Source organism: Charadrius vociferus, unplaced genomic scaffold, assembly GCF_000708025.1.
Source record: "Charadrius vociferus isolate BGI_N301 unplaced genomic scaffold, ASM70802v2 scaffold551, whole genome shotgun sequence".
Taxonomy (NCBI): Eukaryota; Metazoa; Chordata; class Aves; order Charadriiformes; family Charadriidae; genus Charadrius; species Charadrius vociferus.
Genome location: NW_009646611.1, coordinates 17,911 through 44,811, shown reverse-complemented (window position 1 = coordinate 44,811; position 26,901 = coordinate 17,911). Strand labels below are relative to the sequence as shown.

Below are 26,901 nucleotides of genomic sequence, written 5' to 3'. Positions count from 1 at the left end.
CGCTGGAGAGGCGTGAGAGCCGCTGCCGCGCCGTGGGCCGCTTCGGGCTCCGCGGATGGGGGGCGGGATGTCCTCTTTCTGTGAGGAGATAAGTACCTCGTGTTTGAAGCCGAGGGGAAGGCGGGCCGGTGCGCGGCCTTGCGCCGTCACGCGAGCGCCGGCCGTGAGAGGACGGCTTCTCCACAGGCCGGCTGGGGACGCCTGCCAAAATCTGGGGTGTGTTGCCCTTAATACTGGGCGGGAGAGGTTGAAATAGCAGCAGTCAATTCGCTGGGAGAAGCTGGGATGTTGCAGCTTATTTTACAGAGTTACTGTAGGCAGTAGCTGAAACAGGTTGATCGGAAAATTCCCAGGGCTGGTGCCCCTTAGAATCATAAAATCATAGAATTGTTTAGGTTGAAAAAGACGTTTAGGATCGAGTCCAGCCTTTAACCTAGCACAGCCAAGTCCACCACTAAACCATGTCGGTCAGTGCCACATCTACCCGTGTTTTAAGTACCTCCAGGGATCGTGACTCGACACTACCCTGAGCAGCTTGTTCCAGTGCTTGACAACCCTTTTGGTGAAGAATTTTTTTCTAATATCCATCCTAAACCTCCCCTGACGCAACTTGAGGCTGTTTCCTCTTGTTCTACTGGCTGTTACTTGGGAGAAGAGACCTATCCCCATGTCGCTTCAACCTCCTTTCAGGTAGCTGTAGAGCGAGATAAGGTCTCCCCTCAGCCACCTTTTCTCCAGGCTAAACAACCCCAGTTCGCTCAGCCGCTCCTCATAAGACTTGTGCTCCAGACCCCTCACCAGCTTCATTGCCCTTCTCTGGACATGCTCCAGCACTTCAATAGGGTGCCAGAGGAGGCACAGTCCAAGGAGGAGGCGGCTGGCTAAGCCAGGTCACACATTTGTAATCAGAAAAGTAGGTCTCAGGTTGATAGGTCTGGCTTCACTGTACATCTTAGGCTGTAAGCTGAGTGTATTTCAATACTATTGCTACACTGTCTCCTCATCTGAAAGTTTTGGACATCTCACTGTACAGATAGCCTTGCAAATCTAAAAGTACTGTTATGAGCTTGTTGCTGCTTATCAGGGAGCAGTGAGGGCTCCAAAAGGGAAGGGGAGCCAGTAATGAGGAAGGCAAGAACAACAGCCTCGGCAACCAGGAGGCAGCATGCTAAGCATGTGTCAGGGTCAGGATCGGGCCCTCAGGGTCAGGCGCAGCCCTGTGATCACCCGGCAAGGTCTCAGTGAGGCGGCAGGTCTCAGGGCAAGCCAGGAAGCAGAGCCAGTGTGCACAGGTCAGAGAGGCACCAGACCAGGTGCAGACACAAGAGGACAGCAGTAAGGGCTCTGCTTAAAAGTAGCTCCCAAGGGAAAAGGAGGGTCAGGCCCTTGCTTCTAGCTTTCTTCACAACAGCTCTTATCAGTGGAAGAGCTGACTTTGGAGGTAGCAAGCTAAACCCCTTAACTCAGCCAACTAAACTCCTTGGATGTGGGTGCCCTCAGGGCCCTAGCACTGTCCTCTTCATCATTAGTTTTAGGAAAAAATCAGTGTCTTATATGCCGGCTGTCCTAAAATGACCAGAGGCTTTAGAGTCTGTGGGATTTCTCGACCTATTCTTTATATCTTTGAGAAGCTGACTTCTTTACAGCTTTTTGGATTTCTCTTAGTTGTGTCAAGAGAAACCTAAGTAGAAAACATATGGAGAATTTTCTGAGGAGTGTCTGGTCGAAAAAGCAGCATGGAAGCCAGTTTTATATGTCCCAGCTGGGCTGCTTTGCCAGTGCCAGTAAAATGATCATATGGGATTGCAGAGGTGTCATAAGTAGGAGTCATACAATAGAAGTGAAGTGATCCCTGCTAGCAAAGGCAAAGTTCGCAGGTATCTTTGATACCTGTAATAGCAGGAAGGTCCTGAAAAATTGGACGGTACAGTGGAGAACATAGGCACTTTACACACAGTGGTGCCCTTACAGTTAAGATAATGGACAGAAATCACATCAGCTAGTACCATGCAATGAAACATGAGAGGGACTGATGGCAAAAAAAAGGAAAAAATGTTAAATGCAAACACACAGATGTGCCTTCTAGGTAATGTCGTCTCCAAAAGCTTCTGTAAGGAACAAATGTACTATCATGGGCATTGAAGGAAATGGGCATGTAAAGAAGGGGAAAGAATCTTGAGTTACACAGATTGCTGAAGAACTTCTGGAATGGAGACCCACTTCGCCAGTGAAAGCGTTAGCTAGAAGTTGAACTGCCTTCCTCCTGACAAGTGTTGGTCTCATTGTCTTCAAGACTGTTAATTGTGGGATTTATTTTAGAAAATCTATGGGCTCAGGAAGTGTTTACCTGTTTGTTTTCCTTTTTGGTGGGTCTTAAATATTTTTTTTTCTTTGAAAGTATTTCTCTACCTCTAATTACTGACTGATGACAGAGGATTTTTTGTTGTCTCTTTTCAGGACTTCCAAGTTTGCCCTGACTCTTCCCTCTGTGCTGTCCATTCAACATCACTTCTTTGTTATCAGAGGCCCAAAATGAAATTTTCGCCTGAAGGTAGGCACCTCCAGCATCCACAATCACCTTGGATAGCATAGGTTACATTATTATGACTTTTTTTTGCACCAGTTCTATACAAACATGTTCATAGCAGGTTGTTCTGCAGCATTCCCACTTTTTCCTTTTTTTCAGTGTAAAAGAAATTCTGAATTCGTGACTCATATCTTCATACTTCCATTCATAAAGAGCACAGACATTAATCTAGTTAACTGTAGCTGATTTTCCAGACTTTTTTCTTGTTTGCGTTATTATAAGCAGCAAAATAAGGTCTTTTTAGCTCCCATAGCTCCTCCCACAGTACATTGGTTCCGAGAGGTAGGTAAGTAGAATGTTCCCAAACATAAACACAATCTTCAGAACTGTTTTCCCCTTCTGTCTTGACATTATGGTTTTGTACTTCTTCCTCCACTCTAACAACCTGTTGTGCTTACTACTTTCTCTCTTGCCCAGCCAGTGTTTCCCCACTTCATTTCTTTCATGCATATTAATTTCTTCTGTGAAGGATAAAAAGGCAAGAGAGATCGAGGAAAGAGGATCACATGTGAAAATTGCTTCTGCTATTGTTCTGAAACCCATTTTCCTTATTATGCTAGGTTGACAAAGCTTAATCTGTCCAAAAGAAATTATGTTTCATAATAACTTTGCTGGATGCAGACTTCAGTGTCCTCAAATGTGTTGTATGTTTATGGTGAGATTTGACGATCCAGCCAAACATCACTTTGAAGCTGCTTTTGTCTGCACTTGAATGTCAGATGCTTCAGAAGTTTTCATGCTTTCCACAGTCCCTGTGGAGTCAAAATATTCTTGTGTGTTGATAACACCTGTTAGTTCTTGAAGAAGCCCTTCAGTATAGATTCTTGAGGTCTTGGTTAGACTGAGCTTGTTACTGCTATTTTCCCTTTTATTTTTTGTTTTCTTAGACAATGACATAGAAGAAGGAGCATATTTAACATCATTATCAATTTATGCTGTGTCTTAGCATGGGTTAAGAAAATTGGGATTTTTGGTTTTACATCTTTTAAATATTCGCTTGATAGTAACATGTGATGAAACACAGTGGCATTTTGTGAATACATAATTTGCTTCAGTTCCATTCCATTTTGCATTTTTTATTGAATCAATCTAATAATTTGCTTACTGTGCATATATGTGCATGCTCATATAGAAACATTTGAAGTGGAGTAAAAAGTAAATTCACACATATTGAGAGAACAATTTTATAGTTTTTATTTGGATAAAGAGGGACAAAGGCAACATTTTTGCCTCAAAGCAAGTAAAGAGCAGGCTAATCCATCATTTCTGTGCAGGGGTATAACATCTGAAACCACAGTAGTAGTTTGCAATTATGCAGTAAATATGCCAATCATGTTTGAGAAGAAAAGTGTGTTTTTTTTCCTTTTTATTGAAGAAAGAAGATATGTACAAATTGGAATCAAATTACAGAAGTGAAATTCACCTGAAAATTTAACTGCTGGGGAAAAAAAAATCCATCTGTTTCTGTAAGTGAAACTCATAATAGTGTTTCCATAGAACATTAAGTTATTTGAGTCGTAAAAATCATACTGGAAGGTTTTTGTGAAAAATGAGTGAGAGAGTAACATTTCTTAATTAAAAATTGCATTTGAGTCTTCTTTAGATGTGGTATAAATTAACTGAGAAATTGTCTGACCTTTTTTCCAAGTCATTTCTAAGCTCTTGAAGAATTTTGGTTTTAATGCAGGCAAAATAAGATTAATGTACCTTTTCTTGTCCAGCAGCAATGTTCACTGTTGTGTGTTTTAAAGGGAAATGCATGCAATCAAGGAACATTTTGCAAATTAAAGTGAATTGTAAAAGCAAAATTACAAAAAAAACCCACAATACTTCCTACTATGGAAGTGCAAGTTCTGTGAAAGACAATATAAAGCTAAAAATGTTTAAAATCTTGAGAGCCATTCTTGCAACTAACACAGTATCTGCAGCATTCTGAATAGTGGTGCAGGCTTTTAGCCAGAACCTTGTGTTTGCAGGATTGTATTTCACTAATTTTATCCAGATATATAAGTTATTACTTCAGGGGTGGCAAGCCATAAAATGAACATCCAGAGCTGTAAGTAAGAAAGTGGAATGTCGGTTCTCCTTAGAGAGTTTTTCTGTTCAAGTAGGATAGCAGTCTTGGTTTCTTTAACTCACCAATAACTTTCTGTAATTGCTGAAGTCACTGTTTACAGAGACAGACACAGGTTCTTAGTGTATCTAAAGAGATTAAAAAGTCCTTAGAAAGACAGTATTTCAGGTTTTATCTTGCATGTCTATTGCTATTTGTAGCACTTTATGCAAGATCTCAAAGTCTTAGGCTTCATCATCATTTCTACATGTATATATGAAAAAAAAAAAAGAGAAAGCATAGTCTGGGTAGGTATTTTGTTTCCAGATATTTTATTTCAGTTCTGATTGATCACTAGAAAAAATAATTGTGTGACAGTTTTCTTTTATGCTGTTCACAGTCTTTTACTGGTTGCCTGCAACTGAGACCTAATCGACGCTCCACATAGTCCTTTTGGACTGACTTACATCTTTGCTGTTTCAGTCTTTGTTGCACAGCAGCTGCCTCAGACTATTTGCTCTGTGGTGACAGGGGTTCCCAAGTCAGTATCATGTCATAGGGAACATATAGCTTGAGGCAGTATAATAGATAGTGAAATGTTGAAAAATGCAAAACCATTTTCTCTCCAAATCATAATTAACACCTTTGGTGAAATCTTATCTTATTTCATTTCATATTAGCATATTTTTATGTTAGTATTTTTACAAATATGATTGCAAAGGCTCCTTTCTTGCTCTGAGATTCTTTGATGAAAGATGCTATAGATGAGTGGAATACTTTACATAAGGTGTTGTGCTATTGATTTGCTCCTATCACTTTGTGGAACTAAGATCAAAACAGCATGTATTCAGCAAGGGAGTTATGCACATGCATAACTTAAATGGTGTAAACAGTTGACTATCAAATATCAAAAAGTACTTACATTCCTAATATACAGCGTGCATAGAATCACCTATAGATCAGATCCCTAAGGGGAATTCTAAGAGCTATTGTCTTCATATGCAGTTCTGCAAAATATTTCTGATGTATGTTTTTGATTTTTGTCAAAATGGTGTAGCAAGCTGTAAAGTAGAAGTGTTCCATGATTTTTGGTTTGTTAATAGTTGAAGCATAAATAGACAATATGAATGCTACAAATGTAAAGGAAATGTGGTCTCTGAACACAATGGAGTGTTTTCATACTTTCACATCATTGCAGGTAAGTGTTGAAAAACATATGTTGAGTTTCACCTGTTGTATCGTGTGTTTTATGTCACACCTTTGGCATTGTTTTACACTGTTCTAGTAGACAAATTTCTTCTAGAGTCTATGAATACTTGATGCACAGAGGAAGCATCTTGCTTATGTTCTGTGCAAGTGCTGGAAAACAAATTGACAGAGATTTCATTTGATGTTTGGCACACATTTTAAAGCTTCACCCTAAAATGTTATATTCTCCCCGAAGTGTTTATCCATTCTGTACTCTATAATCCTTTAGGCTGTTTCTCTGGGGTCTGGAAGGTTAGTTCAAGAGCTTATGAGTATTTTGTGTACACAAAGTAAAAGAATTTAAAGATAAGAGAATTACCTCATAGTATCTAATCCAATAATTCATGAGAGTGAGAGTCTATGACTGCAGGAGTCTTTGTGAAATTCAGAAATGTTAAAGACATGAAGAAAGTCTTTTACTGCTTTGGCAAGTAGGTGATCAGGTGGAGGCCTCATGTAATTTTTCATTAGAAATAAGCACTTGGCTCCAGGAAGATCTTCATAGGTTCTAGGTATGTTGGTCAAATATTAAGTAATGCCAGGGTTGGGTAGGCCTGTCTGCTCAGCTTTAACATCACCATTTATTGTGCTGGTTTGCAAGGATTGTGTTTTAGGGTGTTCGTCTGTCAGAGTGCATTGTATGGCGACCCTAACAAAGATTAAACATGGAAATTGAGGGACAGAAATCCCAGAGGCTGTTTTCCACTGTCACTGTGACTTAACAGCAGGCACCAGCCATTAGGATAGAGCCTTATCATCTCAGTAAAAAGAAAAATGTTTCATTTATTCTTTTTTGACAGGTGTCCAATCGTGATTGGAGAAACAGTTACTTATGAGGAAAGATGAATGGTAGTTTCCTTTTCCCAAAATGATTCAAAGCAGAGGTGGTCTATGAACTGGTTAAATATGTGGTATTAAACCACAAGTTTGTTTTAATTTTGCTGTGTGCATATTAGCATGCCGTGTTTTATTGCTTTACCATATTCTGTGTTATCTCTATGGAATGTTTGTGAAGGAATGTGAAACAATGCACCAAACTTAAAATGATGGAGAGAATCAAATAACACCAATGAAAATTTTCAGATTTGCTATGAATAGGAGTAGAAGCTTTATTATTCATTACTACACTGAAAGTATTGCTTCGGCATCTCCCATGTTAATGGTCCTTACCCTTAGAATGCCAAGAATGTTATTCATTAGTCTCATGTCTGAAGAACATACATGCACCCAGTTTACCAGAGTTCATATAGGAGTGATTCCATCCATGTAAGTTTTTACTTAACAAATAAAGACTGGTCCTAGCCATACCATCAGGGACTGAAATTGCAGCAGGTAAGAGAAGATACTATCCAACACAAATTTGGACTTTGCCTTCATTGTGGATTTCTATGGTACACATTAGACAAAACAATTATGGAGCTGGTTCATTTTTCTCCTCTTCTTTTGAATTTTTAGTGTTAAATTCTAACCTTTTTGGCATCTTGTAAAGGAAGTGTGATAAAATGCAGCCTGCCTTGTGGAAAGGTTTGCGAATCTTTCTCATTCTAAACAGTGGCTTTATAGTGAGCAAAATGTGCAGGATGATGAAAAACAGTAGTCCTGTCCTAATCCTTTGCCTCATCCTTTGCTGGCTTGTCCAGTTCTAGCATGAAAATGTCAGATTGGACAGGGTCAGTCCTTTGATCCTGTTCAGTTTTTAGAAAGATCAAGGTTACAGATTTTTCCCAACTGCAACAATGTGGCTACCTGTTATCCAGCAATTATATAGAGACTTAGCCTGTTTAACATTTACCACTGAGCAACCATCAAAGGTTAACCATTCTCCAACATACTAATCTAGCTGGATGCAAACCAACTACTTTATGGAAAATGTTCTGTGTCCTGTTGCTGTTTCTTTTACTTTAAAAATTCTTCCTGACACTTACGTGTGCCAGTACACTTGTGTTTCCAAATACATTTTTTTCTTCAGTACTGAACACTTTAGAAAATGGATTAAGTAATGCATCCTATCATTATTTTTTATGTATATATTTGTGCCAGAACAGAACTGTGGGAGAGGTAACCTAATGACTGGAAAGAAAAGAGTTTGGTCACTGAGACACCAGGGGAAAGAGATTTAGTTTTTGCCAGAGCCAGAAGTTTCAAAGTGGAGGGCAGAAGTAGGCAGATTTGCAGCAGGCTGTAGTATTTGAGTAGATAAAGAGTACCACAAAGTACTGCATTCTTAAGATTCAGACAGTGGCTTGAATGGTCTGTATAATAAGGGCTTTTATGGAAGAAGTATGCAAAAAAGTATTTAATTAAGCAAATAAAAATGGAAATCCATCTTAATATTTACTTTATTCTTGGCAAAGGATGTTGCAAACATTTTCTTCTGGCAGAAGTGTCAAGACTCATAACTGATTACAAAAAGTTCAAAAGAAAATATGGGGACAATAGTTGCAGAGCACATATAAGAGGTTTTGTGGATAACTTGCTGCCTGTATTCTTAATAGTCTTGTTCACAAAATCAGATTAGTGTAATTTTGTAAGGGTAACAGTGAGAGGGAATCTACTGATAGATTTTACGTAGGTTGTAAGCAGGATTTTGAGCCAAATTCTTCAGCAAGGAAGTCCAGTTGTGTGGTAGACTAATAGCTTTCTAAGAAACCTGTATGTGAACCTTTTCAGCTTAAGCAGTATTCTTTCTCCTCAGAAAGAGGAGGCTGTGGTTGCCCACCAGAAGATATGACCAATGCAGTGAAACATGAATTTCTGTGAAGGTGTCAGATTCTGAAGTCTCTCTGACTTGCCCTGGTTCTGTATGGAACGTGTGGATGGTACAGACACACTGTGCTGTGCATTCTTCCCTTTGCATGGGAAGAGAAGACACAGAGACAGTCAGAAATGGTTATCTACCATGTGAACTTAGACTTAGCAGTCTACTAAATCCCAAGGGTAGCATGTGCATTGGCTAATGATTGGCTTGGCAATCTGCAGACAGAACAAGTCTTTTGAAGTCTCATGTGAAGTTGTGATGATCAGAAGAAAATGAAGGACATGCAGCACATGCTGTTCTCCACATGTCATTTTGTTCTATTTTTTTTATCCATTTTCTGTTCTTTCTCCTCTTCTAGACACACCCAGATTCAGACATTTCAATATCTGAAAACAAAAGATGCAGTGCAGCGATATAACCTGTTCCCCGCTGCTATAAGCTATTCTGGCTACCATCCTAAAAATTGCAATAAAGACATACAAAAGCAAAAGTTTCAGCAGGCTTTTTCAGTGGAGAAAAAAAGCAAGTGATCCTTGCTAAAACCAAAATCTGTGCAGCTTTACATTTTAGAAACACTTAGACCTCTGTTCTCCATCCCAGCTTAATGGCCATAGGGAATCTAAAAGAGCTTTCTTCAACCCATCCAAAAAATAAATGAATAAATAAATAAGTAAATAAATAAAATAATAATCTAACAAGCAACAGATGTTTAAACTTGCTTCAGCTGCAATTAAAACAAAGTCTTTGTGCTACAGAGTCTGTTTTAAAGCTCTGCATAGTCCCTCCATTTCTCGGTTGCTGTTCTTGTGGTAGGGCTAGACAAGTACTTTTCTCCTTGGGCCCCCTCCCTCAACTCTCCAGTGTTTCATATAAAAGAACTTTAATGAATGTGCCTGGTTAGCTTTTCTTTAGCCCACCAAAGCATCGGACTTCACAGACTGGTTCATGCTTTTACTAAGTTTCTTCGCAATTTCTTTACTAAGTCACTTCTCACTGGGGCTAACAAAACAAATCAAATGTGGAACTCCTAGGTCAAGTCAGAGCAGGACTTTTCCTCTCAGTAGTCAAAATTAAAAATTGATGCATCCAGTCATTCTAAAAAGAGATTTGAAATATTCCTGTATCAAAAAGCAAGTGTACTGTAGTAAGTATAGTTCAGAACAGCTAAGGGTTTAAACAATGAGACAATACACTATTGTACAACTACTGAAGTAGGGCAGCAGACAAGAAATAGACAAAGTGTTCAGCAAAAAATTTTTAGGTGATTCAATATTTTTAACTTGAGTAGATGGTAACAAAGGTCACTTTTTGACAGCAGTTGTCTTTGTGGTTTAGTAAACAGAACGATATTATTGTTGCAGCGTATTCTGATTTAGGCCTTTTTTCCAGGGAGCGGAATTTTTTTATTTTCCTTTACACTCATGAAGCACCATATTCCACAAACAGCCCCATTAAAGTCAGTGGTTCTGATTTTCGTTTATATTAAGACATCCTCTGTATTTCTTTGCGGTTGTATAGAGGCATTAAGAAGGCCTGAACTCCAGCTAGGTAATGTAACACTATAATATGTTGTCAAACCAAAGTGAATTAAGAAAAAAAACCCTCCCAAAATGGAGTTACAGTCCAGTGTTTGTACAGATTTTTCTCAGCAATGAGTGGAGACTAGTTATTTTCATGGCATGTAGTCTGATGAGCATTAATTAAGAACGAAGAGTATTTTCTTGTCATGGAAGTACTGAGGAAGGTAGATGTTTGAATATTAACTCGGTGGTAGGCAATATCACTTGTAAATCACACTTTTCTAGTGTGTCAGTCCACATAACTCATACGATGAGTGAGCTGAAAGGCTGGATGTCTTTCAGAAAGGTGCATGGGCAGGCTTTTTGTTGTGGGGGCGACGTTCAGGCAAAATTAACAAATCCAGTGACAGAATGTCTGCTTAACTCATAAATCTCTAGAGAATTTTCAGTTTTAGCCTGGAGCTATGTTTATATGTATGTCAATGAACTTAAAATCAAAGCCCCTTGCCTGGCCTAAGGGAAAGGAAATGCATCATGAGAATAGGATACCTTCCAACACTAAGGATTCCTTATAATTTTCCACTGAACACCTCCAGGTTAATACTGTAGCAACAAGACTCTCACAGTGGAATGTGTTGAACAGTCCTTTCTTGATTAATGCTGTACTTCTTCAGGAAGGATATAAAGGTCAAGGTTAGGAGGACTACAGTGATTTACTAGCAGAAATCTGTTAGGTATTTTGCAGGGTGTTATTCAAATGTCTGCTTTATTTCCAAACAAATGACTGAACTTGGATTGAGTGAGTTTGATTCCAACGCTGCTGGAAAGGAGAGAGCAACAGATTTGTTACTATTACTAAAAATCTGAATAAATAAACTTTTCAAGGGCCTTTCTAGTCTAGACTGCAAATGTCAGGCCCTTCTGACTTCCAGAGTTGGTAATGTCTTAATGACACATACTATCTACCACTGTGTTATGGTTTGAAGAACCCACAACAATTTATTGTCATTCAGGCAATTACTCTATCATCCCATGACCCCTCCCCAACCTGGGAAAGGGAATCAGGAAAAAACAAGGAAACCCGGGAGCTGAAGTATAAACAGATTTAATAGAGTAAGATTACATAATTAACGTTAATAGCACTAAACAACCAATGTTGATCCCCATACCAGTATAAAATATACAAGGATTATACTCAACCAATTATATCGGTAGGAAGCTGTGCACTCCCAGCAGTGGACAGTAAATGCAACAACACTGCAAGCACTACAGCTTTGGGAGCAAGGGAAGGCTTCAGGGATCCGGCACTGGGACAAGAAGTTATCAGGATTGCAGCCATCATGGAAGAGAGAAAACTCCTCAGCAAACTTTCTAATTTATATTGAATGTGACATTCATGGTACGAAATAATCCTGTTGGCCAGCTTGGGTCAAGTGCCCGGGTCTCACTCTTTGTCCCCACACCTCGCAAGCTCGAAAACACTGAGACCTTAAAACCTGCATACCATAGGTGGCTACAAAGTAAATATTTTCAGAAATTCAGACACCAGAGTCTTCTAAAAATGCGGTTTTCCCTAGCATTAGAAGAGACCTTACCGAAAAGTAAAATTACTGAAAGAGCAATAAATCCTGTGTTGCTCAAAGCAGGACACACTGCCTCTATGAAGTGTGCCTCTGAGTGCTACCATGCTATCAAAACAATCAGCATCTGGCTAAGTTTGTTTCTCGTGATGTCTAAGGAAAATTGATTTCTATTCATTATAAAACAATTTGCCCCTTAGCTGGGGGCAGTTTTCATCAACTCGAAAGTAATGAAATAATGATGGCACATTAACAGACTATTTCTAATTTATTCACTTTTAGTTTTCCAAAGAAGCAAGTAGGGGAACTTATAAAATTATTCTGTTCTTTTAAAGATGTTTGAAATGCTTTTTAAGAAGCCCCTGGACTTAGTGATCTGCCCATACAATAGGATATTATTGAGAAAGTCAACTTCCATATATTCTTATTGTAATAAATCTGGACTATTTAGTGGTCTAATTTGTGTTAAAACTTATGTGATCTGCCTCTACATTGTACTTTTGCAAAACATTTACATGCTTCTTGTATCTATTTGGCTTAATATTTCAGGTGAAAACTAGAAAATTCTAGCATGTTTGTCTTACCTTTTTAACTCTGAAACAAACATAAGATGTCTCATACTTAAAATTACTTCAGTTTAAGCAGTAGAATTTTTTTCACTGTATCTTTGAGAAACTTTGGCAAAATTCTCCACTGTAGATACAAAAGCATTGGCCCATATCCTACCCACTGCAACTTTGCGTGTTGGAGACTCTCCATATAGAAAAAACCTGGTTGGATGTATGCGTATAAAGCCTTTTGTCTGTATCCTTGGATAGACCCCTGTGAGTTCACATTTAACAGGGTGAAACAGAAGGCAGATCGTATAGGCCAGATTGAAGCATTTGGAGCTAGGAGGTAAGTAACAGAATAACATTATTCCTCAAGAAAACTCAAGATTAACATAATTCTAGCACTGCTTTCCTGCAGATCTCCCCCACAAAATGCCAAAGTTGTGGCCAAAGAAGAGACCATGGCTAACTCAGGTGGCACTTCAAAGTTTAGTCACTGCTGTTGGACAAAGCTCCTGCTGGCTTCCTTCATGTTCCCTCAAATATGCCAGAATTAGAGGTGGGCCCCATGGTCTTTCTATAGCATCTCCAGCAAAATTTCATTAAGTCATCTTAGTGGATGTGTGTCAAATTATTACCCTTCGGGTAGTTCTGCGTGAAAAGACAAACTAGGAGTTATTATCTCTATTGCTAAAGGCAAACTCTTATTAAACGTGCATATTGTTCCTACAGTCAAACTTCAGTGACTGTAGACAAGTCATGAGCAAGTTGTGTGGATTTTTTCACCATTCTTATTTATAGCAGTCAATACAGAACAGGCAGTGCAGCTTTACTGATGTGTAGTGACAATCGGCTTTGAAAATAATTTTGGTTGAATTCTGGTCCATTATCTCAATCCTTTCTGCTTTGTCATCCTGAAGAAGTACCTGGAGAAAAATTTAAAAATTGATAGATGTTTGGCATTTGGGAATAATCTTTCCCTCATAAAATGGTTTGGATAAGATTATAATGTCTGTTAAAATAAAAAACTAGGATATCTGTAGGTCCACTGGACTGATATGCCTAGGAGCAATGCCATGTCACCTCTCTCCCTGCTAACTCCTTTATTCATCATCTATCCTCTCAGGCTTACAAGAAGCATCTTTAAGATCAGAGAATATAAGAATAAAAGGTCTCTGATCTCATCGTTCTGATATTTTCATGATCACAGAACTAAACTTGAAACAACTAAGTCATTAATGCAATGTTTTTTAACTGTACCACCATGTAGATCACTTAAAATATATATTTTTTTAAGTATCTACTTTTCTTACATGTAGAAGATTTTTAAGAGAATTCTTGAAAGTAGCTTTGTGGAAAAATCATTAAATTTTGTCAATAAAATTTAAGATTCAGTAAGTCAAGCAGTAGCAGTGGTTTTCAAACAGTTCTACATTAACAACCAAGGAAGATCTCTGCCAAGAACTTCATGATGAATCTTTTGGAATGAAAATGCAAAATGGAATGAGATAAAGAGAAGGTCAAAGAGAGCTTGTGTGAGACCTTATCAGGCAAGACTTTTCATTACTCTCTTCTAGTGTCATCTTTCTTTGGGTGCAAATGGGTTGTAAAAGTTAATGATTTAAGAACAGCAGAATCCCATGATGAAATCTTGCCCATAGTATTTCAATATAGTTTGAAAGTTTAAGAACATGTGATTCATGGACTATGTGTTAAAAGATAAATTGCTTACTATATATTTCCTGATACATTCTATAAGAATTTGTGGATAATGAGCAAGTCTCTATTGGCTTTATGGGAAAGATGAAACTGCATGTTATTTTTACCGTTAGTCTTTGACTTGATCATCACTAATGAAAAGAAAAAAAATTGTCGTGTCTTACTAGCTTGTAAAACTTCCCAAATATGCACTTCTTCTGCAATGTACAACTTGAGAATTGTTAAATAAGAACCTGGCTCGGACCATTAATAAGCACCATCTGTTAAACAGCCATATAAGATTTTTACATTCAAAAAGAATACACAGAAAGATTGTTTTAATGTTAAATATTATGGATAGATTTTTTTTAACCAAATAATGTTCTCCCACTTTTTAAGATTAAATGTTGTGATTGATTAAAATGTGTGCATTTTCATACATTCAGGCAGACAATAGTTTTTTAGCAGTGTTTATTTTTGTAAAAAAAAAAAACAAACACCGATGAATTTGAAAGGAAATCGTCATATCTGTCTTTTGATTGCACACTTTTAAACAATAATAATACAGAGTGGAGAATGAAAAAACAATTCTTATGTTGCTACTTCAAAATAACACCTAAGTCTATGAATGTTCAAAATGAAAATATATATACCAAGAATGCTAAACGTCTATTTTACATTATCTACAAAATGTATGTTCTAATCCAGCCACAAATCATAGGAAAATACTTTGATACATGAGAAAAGCTATAAACAGAAGAACATTTTGGAGGGAAATAACACATATAAAAGCTCATTAAATAATTACAACAAATAAATAGTTTGTTCAGCTTTACTTTTTGATTGCTGCCATGCATATTTTAATTTTTGGTATACTGAGATAAGAGAAAGGTCAGCATGCAAGGCATTTTTTTTAGAATGAATCTGAAAGCAGATACTAGGTGTTGTATTTTTAAGCTGTTGTCAGAAGTTCATAAAACATGATATAGAAGGCAATAGACGTGATAACTGTTCTCATGAAAACACACAACAAAGCATCTTTTTACAAAATAGACTTCAGTGAATATTCATGGCAAATTTTCTTTGCCTCCATGGCTGGAGAAAATGTAAAAGTTTTTAGTATGGGTTTGGAAGGCTTGTGTTATTCCCCATCTTGAGCATTTGGAAAATCACCCAAAAGGTCCATATGCTGAGAATGCCCCTTTTGATTTTGGCCAAAGCAATAAGCATGTAGTGTCAACTGAGAACACAGCAATGGCAGACTTGTCTTTAAGCAGTCAGAACAATAAAGCAAATGGTTACAGGCGAGTTCAATTTTGGCAGGAGGAGAGGGAGATGAGAGAGGAGAGAATGTCTGACTTCTAACTTGTGCTATGTTTGCTGGATTTACTGGCTCTTTTCCTCTCTTTGTGATGCTGGATAGGTTTTGCTTGGGAGGTTCCCTCAAAGTTGTGGCTAGACTCATTGTGCTGCCTGGTGTATCGCTTGCACTTGCAGGCCGTGACCACAGTTATTTTGTAGGTTCTTATACTTCCATCCTGGCACTGAAGCTGGATCCTCTGGGTGCGAGTTTTGTCATTGACGCATCTCCACTCTTGTGAGCTCCGCCTGCTCCAGTACTTGGTTCCATAACCTCCTCCAATCCAGTTGGGGAGCAGTGGCAAAGGGAGGCATTCACCAGCACACACCAGCTCCTTCAGTGGATTGATGCTGGTGCATTGGCCGTCTGAAATGTATTTGGTGGATCTCAATTCCCGACAGCCAACTTGAACACGATCTGCAGAATGCACAGAATAATAAACACTGAGATTCAGAATGGAGAGATTTCCTTAACCAGTCATTTTCACAGTAACAAGCTATGTTTTGCAGAAGTTAAAGTAGGCTGTAATCTTTACAGGACATCTCTTTACTGTTGTGTCCCCCAACACAAGGGCCTCAAGCGCTGATGGTATCTCCGGGTATTACCACAGCATAAAGAAATCATAACGATATGCGCTTCAGCAGTTGTGGTAGAAGAGGCAATTTTATTCTCTACCCTTCTTCTCAGAGACATACCTTTTAGAAGAGAAAAAATGCCCCAAGGGAAGAAATGTTTCCTGCTTGTTCTCAGTCTAGGGAATCTGCTCTCTGATGTTTACAACAATTATGTTGGATCATTAGCAAGGGGGAAAATAGTGCTTTGGAAACTCTTTCTATTCTTTTGAATGAATTTCAAATAGTGTGTTTCTTCTCATTCCACAGTTACAGTGGACTGAGTCTCCCATGAGCGCTGCTGCTCTGAACACAGATCCTGCAGAAATGGTAACAGCTGAAGTTACCAGTGAATGGTGTTCTCTATGCAAAGTATGAATAATTAGCAGTAACGATTTCAGAGTGGTCATTTTTTTCCTTAGGGTAACACCATCTTTGTATCTGTAGTAGTCTTTATATTATATGTAACATAGAGGATCCTGCAAATTCTCTCAGGCAACTGACATAGAATCAACATGCAGAGCTTCTCATACAGGCATGTTTGTACCCGTCTGTATGTGCAGCTCTGCACCCTGCAATAAACACAACTGTTTATTTCAGTAATTACACTTTGAAATAAACGCCCACAGTGCGCTTAATTTTAATAAGCAATCTTTACTGGCTATGCTCTCCCTCTTTCTGAAGGACAATTACGGCGCAGATTCTACACACAATGCAATTAACTAACGCCTTTAAAATAGAAGTAATTACTAGAAACATTATTTAGAGTGAATCATAAAAGGCTTTGAAGGTACATCTACATATCACAGCTACAGGCTGCTTTTGTTTCTACTTGGATTTTTGGAAGCAAGTTCTGAACAGAGACACTGAGTTAAGATTACTTCACCCTGTCCCCTGTATCTCAGGATGGGCAGTCAGAGGGACTGTAAATCTGCGGGCTGATCGGAGGGACTGTTTACAGGACTGTTCTCCTGCCTGCCTTGCGGAAAAGATTCAAGCTTCCTGCCTGCAGCTGCGCTCAGGAATGTACCTGGAAGCAGCTGGTCACAGATTTGAGCTTGTCTTTCCTTCTGGTTTTATGTCTTTCCTGGCTCAGCTTTTCTCCAGTGACAGCTCATTGACGATGAATACCTACTGGGCTGCTCCAGTAATCTCATAATGATGAGATGTTTCCTGTGCACTTAAACCCTGAGCATTCATAGAAGCTGACACACCTGGCTTAGCTGAAAGGTATCGGTGTCACTTTTTGCCTTCACTTTCCAGGGATGACGCTATTTTTATCGAATCGTTGTGGGTGGGTTGCTGTGTGTGTGTCTCTCTCTCTTTGGATTGCTTTCATTTCAAGGAGGCGGGCAGGGGAGGGAACAGATAAAGTCAGCAAAAGGTTTCCAGATCCCCATGTATCTGACATATAGACTTAAAACTCAGCACAAGTTAGAGCAGAGATCACAGGTAAATTACGAGCTGATTTGTTTACTTTTGCTGGAGGTGTTAAGCAGGTAAGTGCTACAGCAGGAAGTAAAACTAAACAGCGGGAACAAAATTCAGAGTTTTTTATTGCATTTGAAAAGTAGCCCAGACACCTCCCCTGCCCGCAGTGGGAGGGTGAGTTAAGAAAGCGAGCGCTTTGCAAACGCCTCTCGCTCCTTTCCTTTATCTCGCTTCCCTGCCCGGATAACCCATAAAACGCGCGTTCCTGGATGAACCTCCCTCAGGAAGTAACCTGCCCGAGAGAGCCGGTCCTACAGGACTCGCAGGGGGGCGGGAGGCTTGTTCGGGGGCCGCCCGGCGAGGCAGATCCCAGCCAGGAACCAGCAGCAGCATCTTCCCTTGGCCCGGCTTCCTCTAGGCGCCGGTTCCCTCCGGCGCCGCACCGGGGGGGCAAAGGCGCGCTGCAGCGGGGCGCCGCGGCCGGGGGGCTCCGCTCCCGGAGGGGACCGGGCCGGGAGGGGCCGCCGCCGGAGGGCTACGGGCTGCGGGAGGCGGTGGAAGTGCCGCCGGTAGGATACTCACTGTTACGGTCGGATCCAGTGCCGGTGTAGTGCCTGCCTCCATTCCTGGCTTGATTCAACGTGCTATTGCTGCTTGGGCTCGCTGCAGCAGGTTTAACAACGTGTGAATAAAGTATCTCTGTGGCATCGTTCTTGAAAGCCAAGTAGCTTTTCGTGAAGATGCAAGCTAGGAGAAAACCGTAGAAGTGAATGGCAGGGAGAAGCATGGTTGGTTCAGTCTCTGTCTGACAGAGCTGGATGAAATCTTTTGCTGCTGCTTCTTCTGGGTAACTCTGAAATTGCTCTTGAAGGTTTCCTTTATATATTCAGAGAGGCTTGGCATTCATTCAGGTGTAAAGTTGTGGATAGCTTCAGAATGAAAACCCACAAAAGGGGTGGGATCCCTACATGAGCCTGTGAAGACCTTTTACCAATAGGAGAGAAGACTGCAGTAAAGGAGGAGTTAGATACACTAATTGCAAGATTCCTCTTTGGGCCTTTGGAGGGTATCAGAAAACTCTTAGGCACCACACAGCAGCATTCGGGCTGAGATCTAGAGGCTGCCGGCTCTGCCCTGCCATTCCGTATTGCCCTGCATGCCTGGCATGTTTGTGCGATGTGACTAACACGGTGTCAGAATGAGTCTCTCTTGCCCCTGTTATGCAAAGTTATGTCACCTCTTCTCACATGTGACTTTCAGAAAAGTTGCCAGCTCTGCAAGGATGCAAAAGTTTATAGAACTTACGGAAGACTGATAGTTACACAAATACTGTCTGCTATATACCAAGATCACTTGAAAACAAAATTGTGAATAATTTAAAGCTGCCTCTATATGCTTTAAATTATGCAGCTTTGATCAACAAGGAGCACTGCTAGAGAAACTACTTGTTTTAGGGGAATATTCTCTCCCTGGTGTGCAGTTACAAGTATGTATTTCTGTATCACCACACATAAAAAGCATCTCCTCTAGGCTCCTTAGTACAAACATATACATATTCATAGCCTCTCACTATGCTCATTCACCAAACTAATCTTTTTTAGTTTTGTACATTGCCTAGAGCATTCTTATATTTTTAGTGTATTATTTCATGTGACAAAGAAAACAAAGAGGAAAGAATAATCCTTATTTTGGCATACTATTTTACTGTGTCACACACTTGATTTTACATAAAATTACGTGGCCCAAATCCAAACCTTAGTGTAAGCTGAGATGTGTCTGTAGGCCAGTGCTTGTCTGCATCATGGCAAATGCTCTATAGATTTTTATTAGAAATAAAACAACAGTGATCAACACTGAAAGCTATAGTGTTCTAGGTAAAAGGAAACCTTTTTCCTGGGAAAAAGCACAACCATGAAGGAGGCCACATTATGTAAAGGTTAGACTCTAATCTTACACTCTTTGTTACTGAGTTGATATCTGTAGGGTCATCCTGGATTTTATTTGCTGTAATGAAAGCAGAACTGGAACACAGGTCAGTTACCTCTACTGTCAGGGTCAAAATCTCGGTCATTCAGAGAAGACAACTTTGTTTCATCCTAGTCAGAAGCAGACATTTGTCTGGATCAGCAACACTTCCCTCTTGCATCACTAAGAAAAGTTATGGTGGATTTCAGCAGAAGTAAGGTCAGACCCACAGTTAAGTGCCGAATTGATAGCCTTTGCTTAAAAGACACAGGAAAAACAGGAGTGTTGCAAGGTGAAGTGAGTTTTACTGGCAGAGCTGTGTGTGGGGAAGTTAAGTTGATTGCCTGCATCTATTATGACTAGCCCAACCCAGTTCTGGAATAACAAGAATGTTGCAAGGCAGAGTGAGATCTTTCAGCAGAGTAATGTATGGAGGAGTGGGATCACTGCTAACCCCTGACAAAGCTCCAAGTTCCATTCTCATGGAACGTCTTATTGAACCACAAAAGCAAAGGTGTGGATTTTAACTTCCCTTTAAAATAAAGTAGAAAGTGGAAGTTTCCTTAAGCAAATTATCAAAGAAGATATGTACATTACAGACCATTAATGTATTATTTTTGTATTATTTTTCTCCAACAGCAGCTAACCAAAGGTCTACTTTGTCAATGTTCAAGTCCTACTTCATTTTTTCTCATATTCACAGTTCATACAGATCTTCACACACCTCACCTTCCCCACAGCATAGTCTCTGTGCTGAACTGAGCCAATACAATTAAAAATATGGAACCCATTTTCCAATTATCCACAGTACCTGTGGAAACCAGTCATGGGACCTCTTCCTAGTAGAAAGATTTTCCCACATCAGATGGGACTTAAGAAAGTTGGAAGTTTCCCTGAGAGCTGTTTTCTTTGAAATAAGGCACATAATTTTTTTTCATAGGAAAAATGAATGGGACCTTGGAGCTGCTGTAGGACTGGGTCTGCGAGGAGCTTGCTAAGCCTCAACCTTTTTAGCTTTCAATGAAAGCTAAAAATCATCCTTTCAAATTTGGGCTATATGAAACTGTTAATTTTGTCACGTACTTCTCTTGGTCTTGTCACTCAAAGAAGTAAGACCTCAAGACAAGCCTCTTACAGACCTTGTAAAGGAAAATTTGGCCCTGAATCTGTCATAGGAAGGATAATATACATGACCTCATTTTTCTGTGTGTTAGACACAGAGTAGACATCATTTTAATTTCATTTGTATTTTCCACTTGTTACAAATATTGTGGGAAAATTGCATTGTTTCAGTTCCTTGGTCAGTACTGTCAGCATCCCTGCTTTGAAAGATAAGCAGGCTTCTGAGGAGTTTGTCAGCTAATTTGATTTATACGTTCTGTTGTCAAACCTACAGCTTGCTATCTTTCACTTTTTCTGAGTCTTCCTGAGAGAGAGGTTGGAAGTTGCATGAGGGGAAGGGGTGCTGGTCAATCAGATTTGGTTATACTTCCTGAGTGAACCTCTCAACAAAAGGTGTTTCTTAATGCTTAGCTCAGAATGGGTTCCTAGACATAAAATATTTTTTGCTATTGTTAGGTAGATGATTGTGATAAGTTCTCATAGGTGAAGGCTATGAGTTACCTTAGTAGCCTCCAAAATAGACTTATACAATGTCTGTCCTTATTCTAGTCAGATTTGATGGCTTGTGTAGAACATCACTCTGTGCTTAATCTGTAATATTGGCCATAAGGAATATATTACACAACATCTTTGAAGTGTATACTGGCTTCCTTTTTGCCTCTGGGCATAACTCAGGATGTTCTTATTGATCTATAAACCTCTATATGCTTTGAGTCCCAGGCAATAAATCCTCTCTCCTTTATCTTCCATTATGACTCTTGAGATCAGCCAGGGCATACTGACTATACCTGAGTGTCTGGCAAGGCTGAATGCTCAACATAAAGGGCCCGGAAGACTGGATTTCACTGCTCCCAAGGGTCCACAAGAGCTCCATTCTGCTGCTTGGCATGGTGTGAAGGCCATTATTTAGTCAGATCCTTGAAAGGTGACTGTGGGGAAGGTGCAGGGAAGAAATCCGTTAACCAGATTAATTTAAATGTTTGTACGTGTACCCAGGGATAAAGGGTTACATTTAACTACAGGCTTTTTTCAACCTAACTGCTTTATATACCTTAACAGCCTTGCTTCTGAATGAACCTAAACACAGTGGTAAAGCCATCCATCACTCTTCAGAGAGAATGGTATCCAGAGTTATCCACACCTTAAATCTTGCTTTGTCCATTTTCTGTAATGAAAAAAACCCACACATCTCAATGGATGCAGAATAATACAAGGCATATGTTCTGTAAAGTTCCCCAAAGAGAATTCCCTTCTTCATGGTCATTTATAAGTCTGTCAGGATCCCATCCTCCATGTTTCTTAGTCACTATAATGATGTCCAAAGGGCAGAGTTTTGTGCAGAGTGCACACACCTGTCTAGCAGCACAAAACAGCCACAGGGAATAGAAGGGTATGCACTGACAAGTACAAATGACTGCCAGAGCGCCTTGTCTTTGCAACCCACATGATCACTGAACATACACAAAATAAGAAGGAATTACCAATTTTTCATAAAACTTGGGCCTGCCCAGTTTTAATAATGGCAGGAAAAGGCCAGAATTAGAATGAAGGCTGCACGGAAAGAAAGGCTCAAAATTCACCTTTATATTTTTTTATTTTTAGTCCCAAAGAGAAGACCATTAGGGCATTGCACTTCTGACTTGTTTCCAAAGGCAGATACTTTGAGAATAAGTACAGGCTCAGATAAATGACTGCAAAAAAGAAACTGACATTTATTACTTTGCACCTTAAAACAGAAATGACTGTCAGGCTATTTTCTGTTAAGCAATAAGCATATTAGTAAGGTACTTCAAAGCAGCATAAAATGTGATTTGGAGCATGATAAGAGAACTTGTCTGAAAGTGAGGTAAAATTGTAATAAATGCAACTGTTGAGAACTTGTAAGCTGTTGTGCAACAAGTCAGCATAGTTTTAAATCTCATACAGAAAACATGTTAGAGAACCAAGATACACGCCCCCCCTGCAAATTCTCAAACCAAAGATTTTTTGAATACTGAGGTTTTTCTATACTAAGTGGTACTTTTAAATTTTCTCAGCAAATTACATTTGAGAGATTCAATGGAAAACATAACATATATTCTCATTAATGAGAATGACTAATTAGTTCTGATTTATGTCTTCTTCATCTCCCTAAGATTTCATATTACAATTTTATTTTTTTCTACTTGCTGTTATACATAATGTAGACAGAATAATTTAGGTCAGGCTGTGGCTTCAAAGGAAGCAATTTCTCACTTTTATCGAAAAAGACATTAAATACAGACTGAAAAGGGGAAAATATTTAGGTTTATTTTTAAATTCTATGAAAATTTACAGTAGAGTGAAGAACTGTCTGCACTAATTATAACTGCCACCTCTTCTTGAGCATTTGCAGTAAGATTTTAAGACCAGATCGAAGACAATGCGGCTTATTATTATCCAAAATAAGTTTTATTATTTTCTGCATACGTTGAAGAAGAAAGAAAAACAAGAAAGTCCTAAAAAAAAAAAGAGAATAGCAGCGTGTTTATTTGGGGTTACTTTTTCAGAAACTCTTAGTTGACATTGAAATGTAACACATATTTTAAAGAGATTTAGGGCAATAAAGCAGGATTTTTTTAATATACATAGACACTGAAGTCAACTGGACTTCTGCATCTAAATACTTTCTAAAATGTTGCCCTAAGGAGTGAAAGTCCTATTGATTTTCAGTGAGCCAGTTGCTTAAATGCTTTTGAAAATTTTACCCTCAGGTTAAAATTCTGCAACTCCTACTCAATGTTAAGCAGGCAAAGTCCCATCAACATGCCCCAGTTGCAAATAAAATAGAAACTGAGTAAAGGTTTTGAAGTCTGTCTTGTTTCTTTACATGTAATTAACTGAACTCTTAATATATCACTATGTTTCAGTAAACTGCTTTGTGTTTCTAATTACGTGGTTTGAAATGATTACAGTGTATTTAAAAAATGCACACTCTACAACAAACCAGCTAAGAAAATCTGGCATAGTTTCAGGATTTCCTAGGCAAACACTTGCCAAACCTGTTGTTAGATCCAAAGTCGTAATTTAAAAACAAGCCTACAAGGTATCTGGAAGAAAATCCCTCTTTCCTTCCTTCTGCTCCGTCTCCCACTCCCTTACAAGGAAATCACTTTACCTTACCAAATCAAAACAGTTACAGACATTTGTCTCATGGTAAGAAACCTGTCCCTGCTACATTCAGATTTTAGATTTGGCCAGTGCATATTCTTGTTAAAGGAAAAAGTTGTCTTCACCAAGAATGTCAGTGTCCAAATTCTTCAATCAGATAAATGTGCGCAACTCCCTACTGAAATTAAGGAAGTGCCTGAGGGCAAAACCTGGCCCCAAATTAGAATTTTAATAATTGTAATACTGTATAATCCTTTCCCTGCCAAGAGGCAGAAATGGCCCATCCTGCACTACAAATTCACAGACTTACCACGCGCTCTGTATCAGGGTTTCACTTATAACCCATGAACCAGAATGTAATTGAACAAAGTGTATTCAGCTTTTTTTATTAAAATTAATCCATCCAATATTATAATGCATTTGTACATTACTGAAAATCTCTTATTTTCACATGTAGGATCTGCTGTAATCCAGCAAATGTTTCCACATTGTGACCCCAAATGTTTTCAACACTGGGAACCTTAATTAAAGTGGAGATCTGCCTCTCTCTCAAAGGATCTATAAGAACATCATTTCATGTGTTGGTTTTTACTCTGAGCTACTGATATTTCTTTCCTACCTGAAGTTAGTTTCAGTCACTTAGCTCTCTTTTAAGTCCCAAACTCTTTCATGCAGTCAATGAGTGAGACTGGCTGAATGAAATTAAGACACAGAACCAAGTATCACCTGCCCACACAGACACTACAGCCTAGTCCAGACTTCCTTTCCAGCAATTTTAATTACCTTGAATTCACATGTAAAAGAAAATGTAACAGAAAGAGCCAATAAATCCCTGCCAATTGAAGATCTCCTCCCTGGAATGCTCTTTTAAAACAATAAAATGACATTTTTACCAAACTAACGTTTAGTAAAACTTGCTATGACTACAGTACAGCCCTAACTAATAAAGTGGCAAATGCACACTGGGAGTCAAGTTTCCAAAATCCTAGGGCTAAGTGCTGAATAATTTTTTAGGTGTTTTTACAGTGAGAACATTTTGTTGTTGCTGTTGACTCACGTACACAAATACAATCTATAGAAACACATGGCTAAGAGTGTGAAAAATGCTATTGCCATAAAGTTGAGAGGTAGGAATGACTACTCATTACATTCCACCCATTCTCCAGGTTGTATGTAAAATTTAATATCAAAACACTTCAGGGAAGAACAAAGAATGGAAATTCTTTGCAGCAGTAGGTGTCAAGATTTCAAAATCTTTTCTTCAATCCAAGTCAGAAAAAAAAATCCTTGCATTCTTAGACTATTTACAGAAGAAATTTCAGAGAAAAAAGAAAATCTAACCTGATGTTACTGCTCAGTTTTGATTTTTTCTTTGATTAATCTTGACTTTTAATAATGAAGGTTCAACAGCAGCAGGATAATCCCTGCCTTAAGCATGACATTAGGTTTTCAAGGATTATTTTCTCTTATCTAACCTTAGAACTCTCTCAGTATACCTTTATGGTAATAAATATTAGCTGTACTTGCTTAATCACTGAGTTTTAGCAAAACCATTTTCTAGCCTGAAGTGTGGTGGGATTTCAGTCTTCAGCTAATGCTCTATATATCTATATGATCACAACAGATCAGTATTTAGAATTAAAATGTAGTTAAAATAATATGGTTACAAAACAACTTAACAATGAGGCTGCTGTCAGCAGAGATGATGAGCAACAATGAATTTAAAATTACTACTTCTCCAAAGATTAAACTTTGTCCATCCTTTTCATAACTGAGTATAACAGTAGTTCTTGTCACTATTGCACCTTACATCAGCGTCCGGAAACTGAATAGGCTCCGTAACAAACCTTGTCACTGTTTCAAAGAATTATAGAATGGTTTGAGTTGGACGGGACCTTGAAGATCATCTAGTTCCAACGCCCCTGCCATGGGCAGGGACACCTACCACCAGAACAGGTTACTCAAAGCCCCATCCAACCTGGCCTTGAACACCTCCAGGGATGTGGTACCCACTATTTCTCTGGGCAACCTGTTCCAGTGTCACACCACACTCAGAGTAAAGAATTTCTTCCTAATATCTAATCTATGTCTACCCTCTTTCAGTTTGAAGCCATTCCCCCTCATCCTATCACTCCATGCCCTTGTAGAAAGTCCCTCCCCAGCTTTCCTGTAGGCCCTCTTCAGATACTGGAAGGCCACCATAAGGTGTCCCTGGAGCCTTCTCTTCTCCAGGCTGAACATCCCCAACTCCCTCAGCCTGTCCTCATAGGAGAGGTGGTACAGCCCTCTGACCATCTTCGTGGCCCTCCTCTGGACCCACTCCAGCAGGTCCATGTCTTTCCTATGTTGGGGGCTCCAGAGCTGGATGCAGTACTCCAGGTGGTGTCTCACAAGAGTGGAGTAGAGGGGCAGAATCACCTCCCTCGACCTGCTGGTCATGCTTCTTTTGATGCAGCCCAGGATACAGTTGGTTTTCTGGGCCTGTACCAGAGTTGGCCCATACTGTTTATGTCTGTAATCTTCAGGCAATGAAGACGTTTTCCAATGCAAAACATAGTTGTTGTGAGAGAGATTTATTTTGGGACATCATTCTTAAGTCTATTTGGAATTACAAACTGGTTTAGATGACATATAAACAGTATTCAAGAAAGGAAATGTCAGAACATTCTGTTTGTTCACTTGGCCTTTCTGCAATTCTTCAAAGCTTTTCACAGGGTTGCTTTTCTAAAATGTATCCTAACATGGAAACGTTATACAAATAAAGCTTTCATAACTGTCAACATCTGAATTTGTTTTTCAGGAGGAGTATTTCCAATAAATTTTCACTCTGAGGAAAAACAGAATAGTGTCCTCCCTTCTGGTAGTTTTCATCTAAAATGCAGTTCACACCCCTCACATTCATGCCTACCTGTTTAGAACAACATAACAATATTTACTGTAAATGGAAAATCCTGCAGGTGAAAATCCCTAGCATGATTCTTGGAACAGGCTGCCCAGAGAGTTTGTGGAGTCTCCCACTCTGGAGACATTCAAAACCCGCCTGGACGCCGTCCTGTGCAACCTGTTTAGGTGACCCTGCTCTGGCAGGGCGGTTGGACTAGATGATCTCCAGAGGTCCCTTCCAACCCTCACCATTCTGAGATTCTGTGATTCTGTGATTCTTCCCTTATGGTAACCAGACTGGCCTCCTGTAAGTCCAGGAGATGCATGTTTCCTTTTTAAGGTTGAATGTAGCAAGCCACCTTTGTATAAACAGCCAGTTAGAGATGGTGTTTTGGTATGTGCCTC

General features: G+C 39.3%; 1 protein-coding gene across 1 annotated transcript; it reads right to left on the bottom strand.

Annotated features, from left to right (window-relative positions):
• Positions 1 to 14,452: 14,452 nt before the first annotated feature.
• SOSTDC1 (sclerostin domain containing 1) lies at positions 14,453 to 18,371 on the bottom strand. The gene is made up of 2 exons (XM_009887749.1): positions 17,980 to 18,371; positions 14,453 to 15,772 (listed from the first exon to the last, which is right to left on the bottom strand). The coding sequence occupies exons 1-2, from the start codon at positions 18,182 to 18,184 to the stop codon at positions 15,357 to 15,359; spliced, it is 621 nt and encodes a 206-aa protein (XP_009886051.1). The 5' UTR covers positions 18,185 to 18,371; the 3' UTR covers positions 14,453 to 15,356.
• Between the last annotated feature and the right edge of the window lie 8,530 nt (positions 18,372 to 26,901).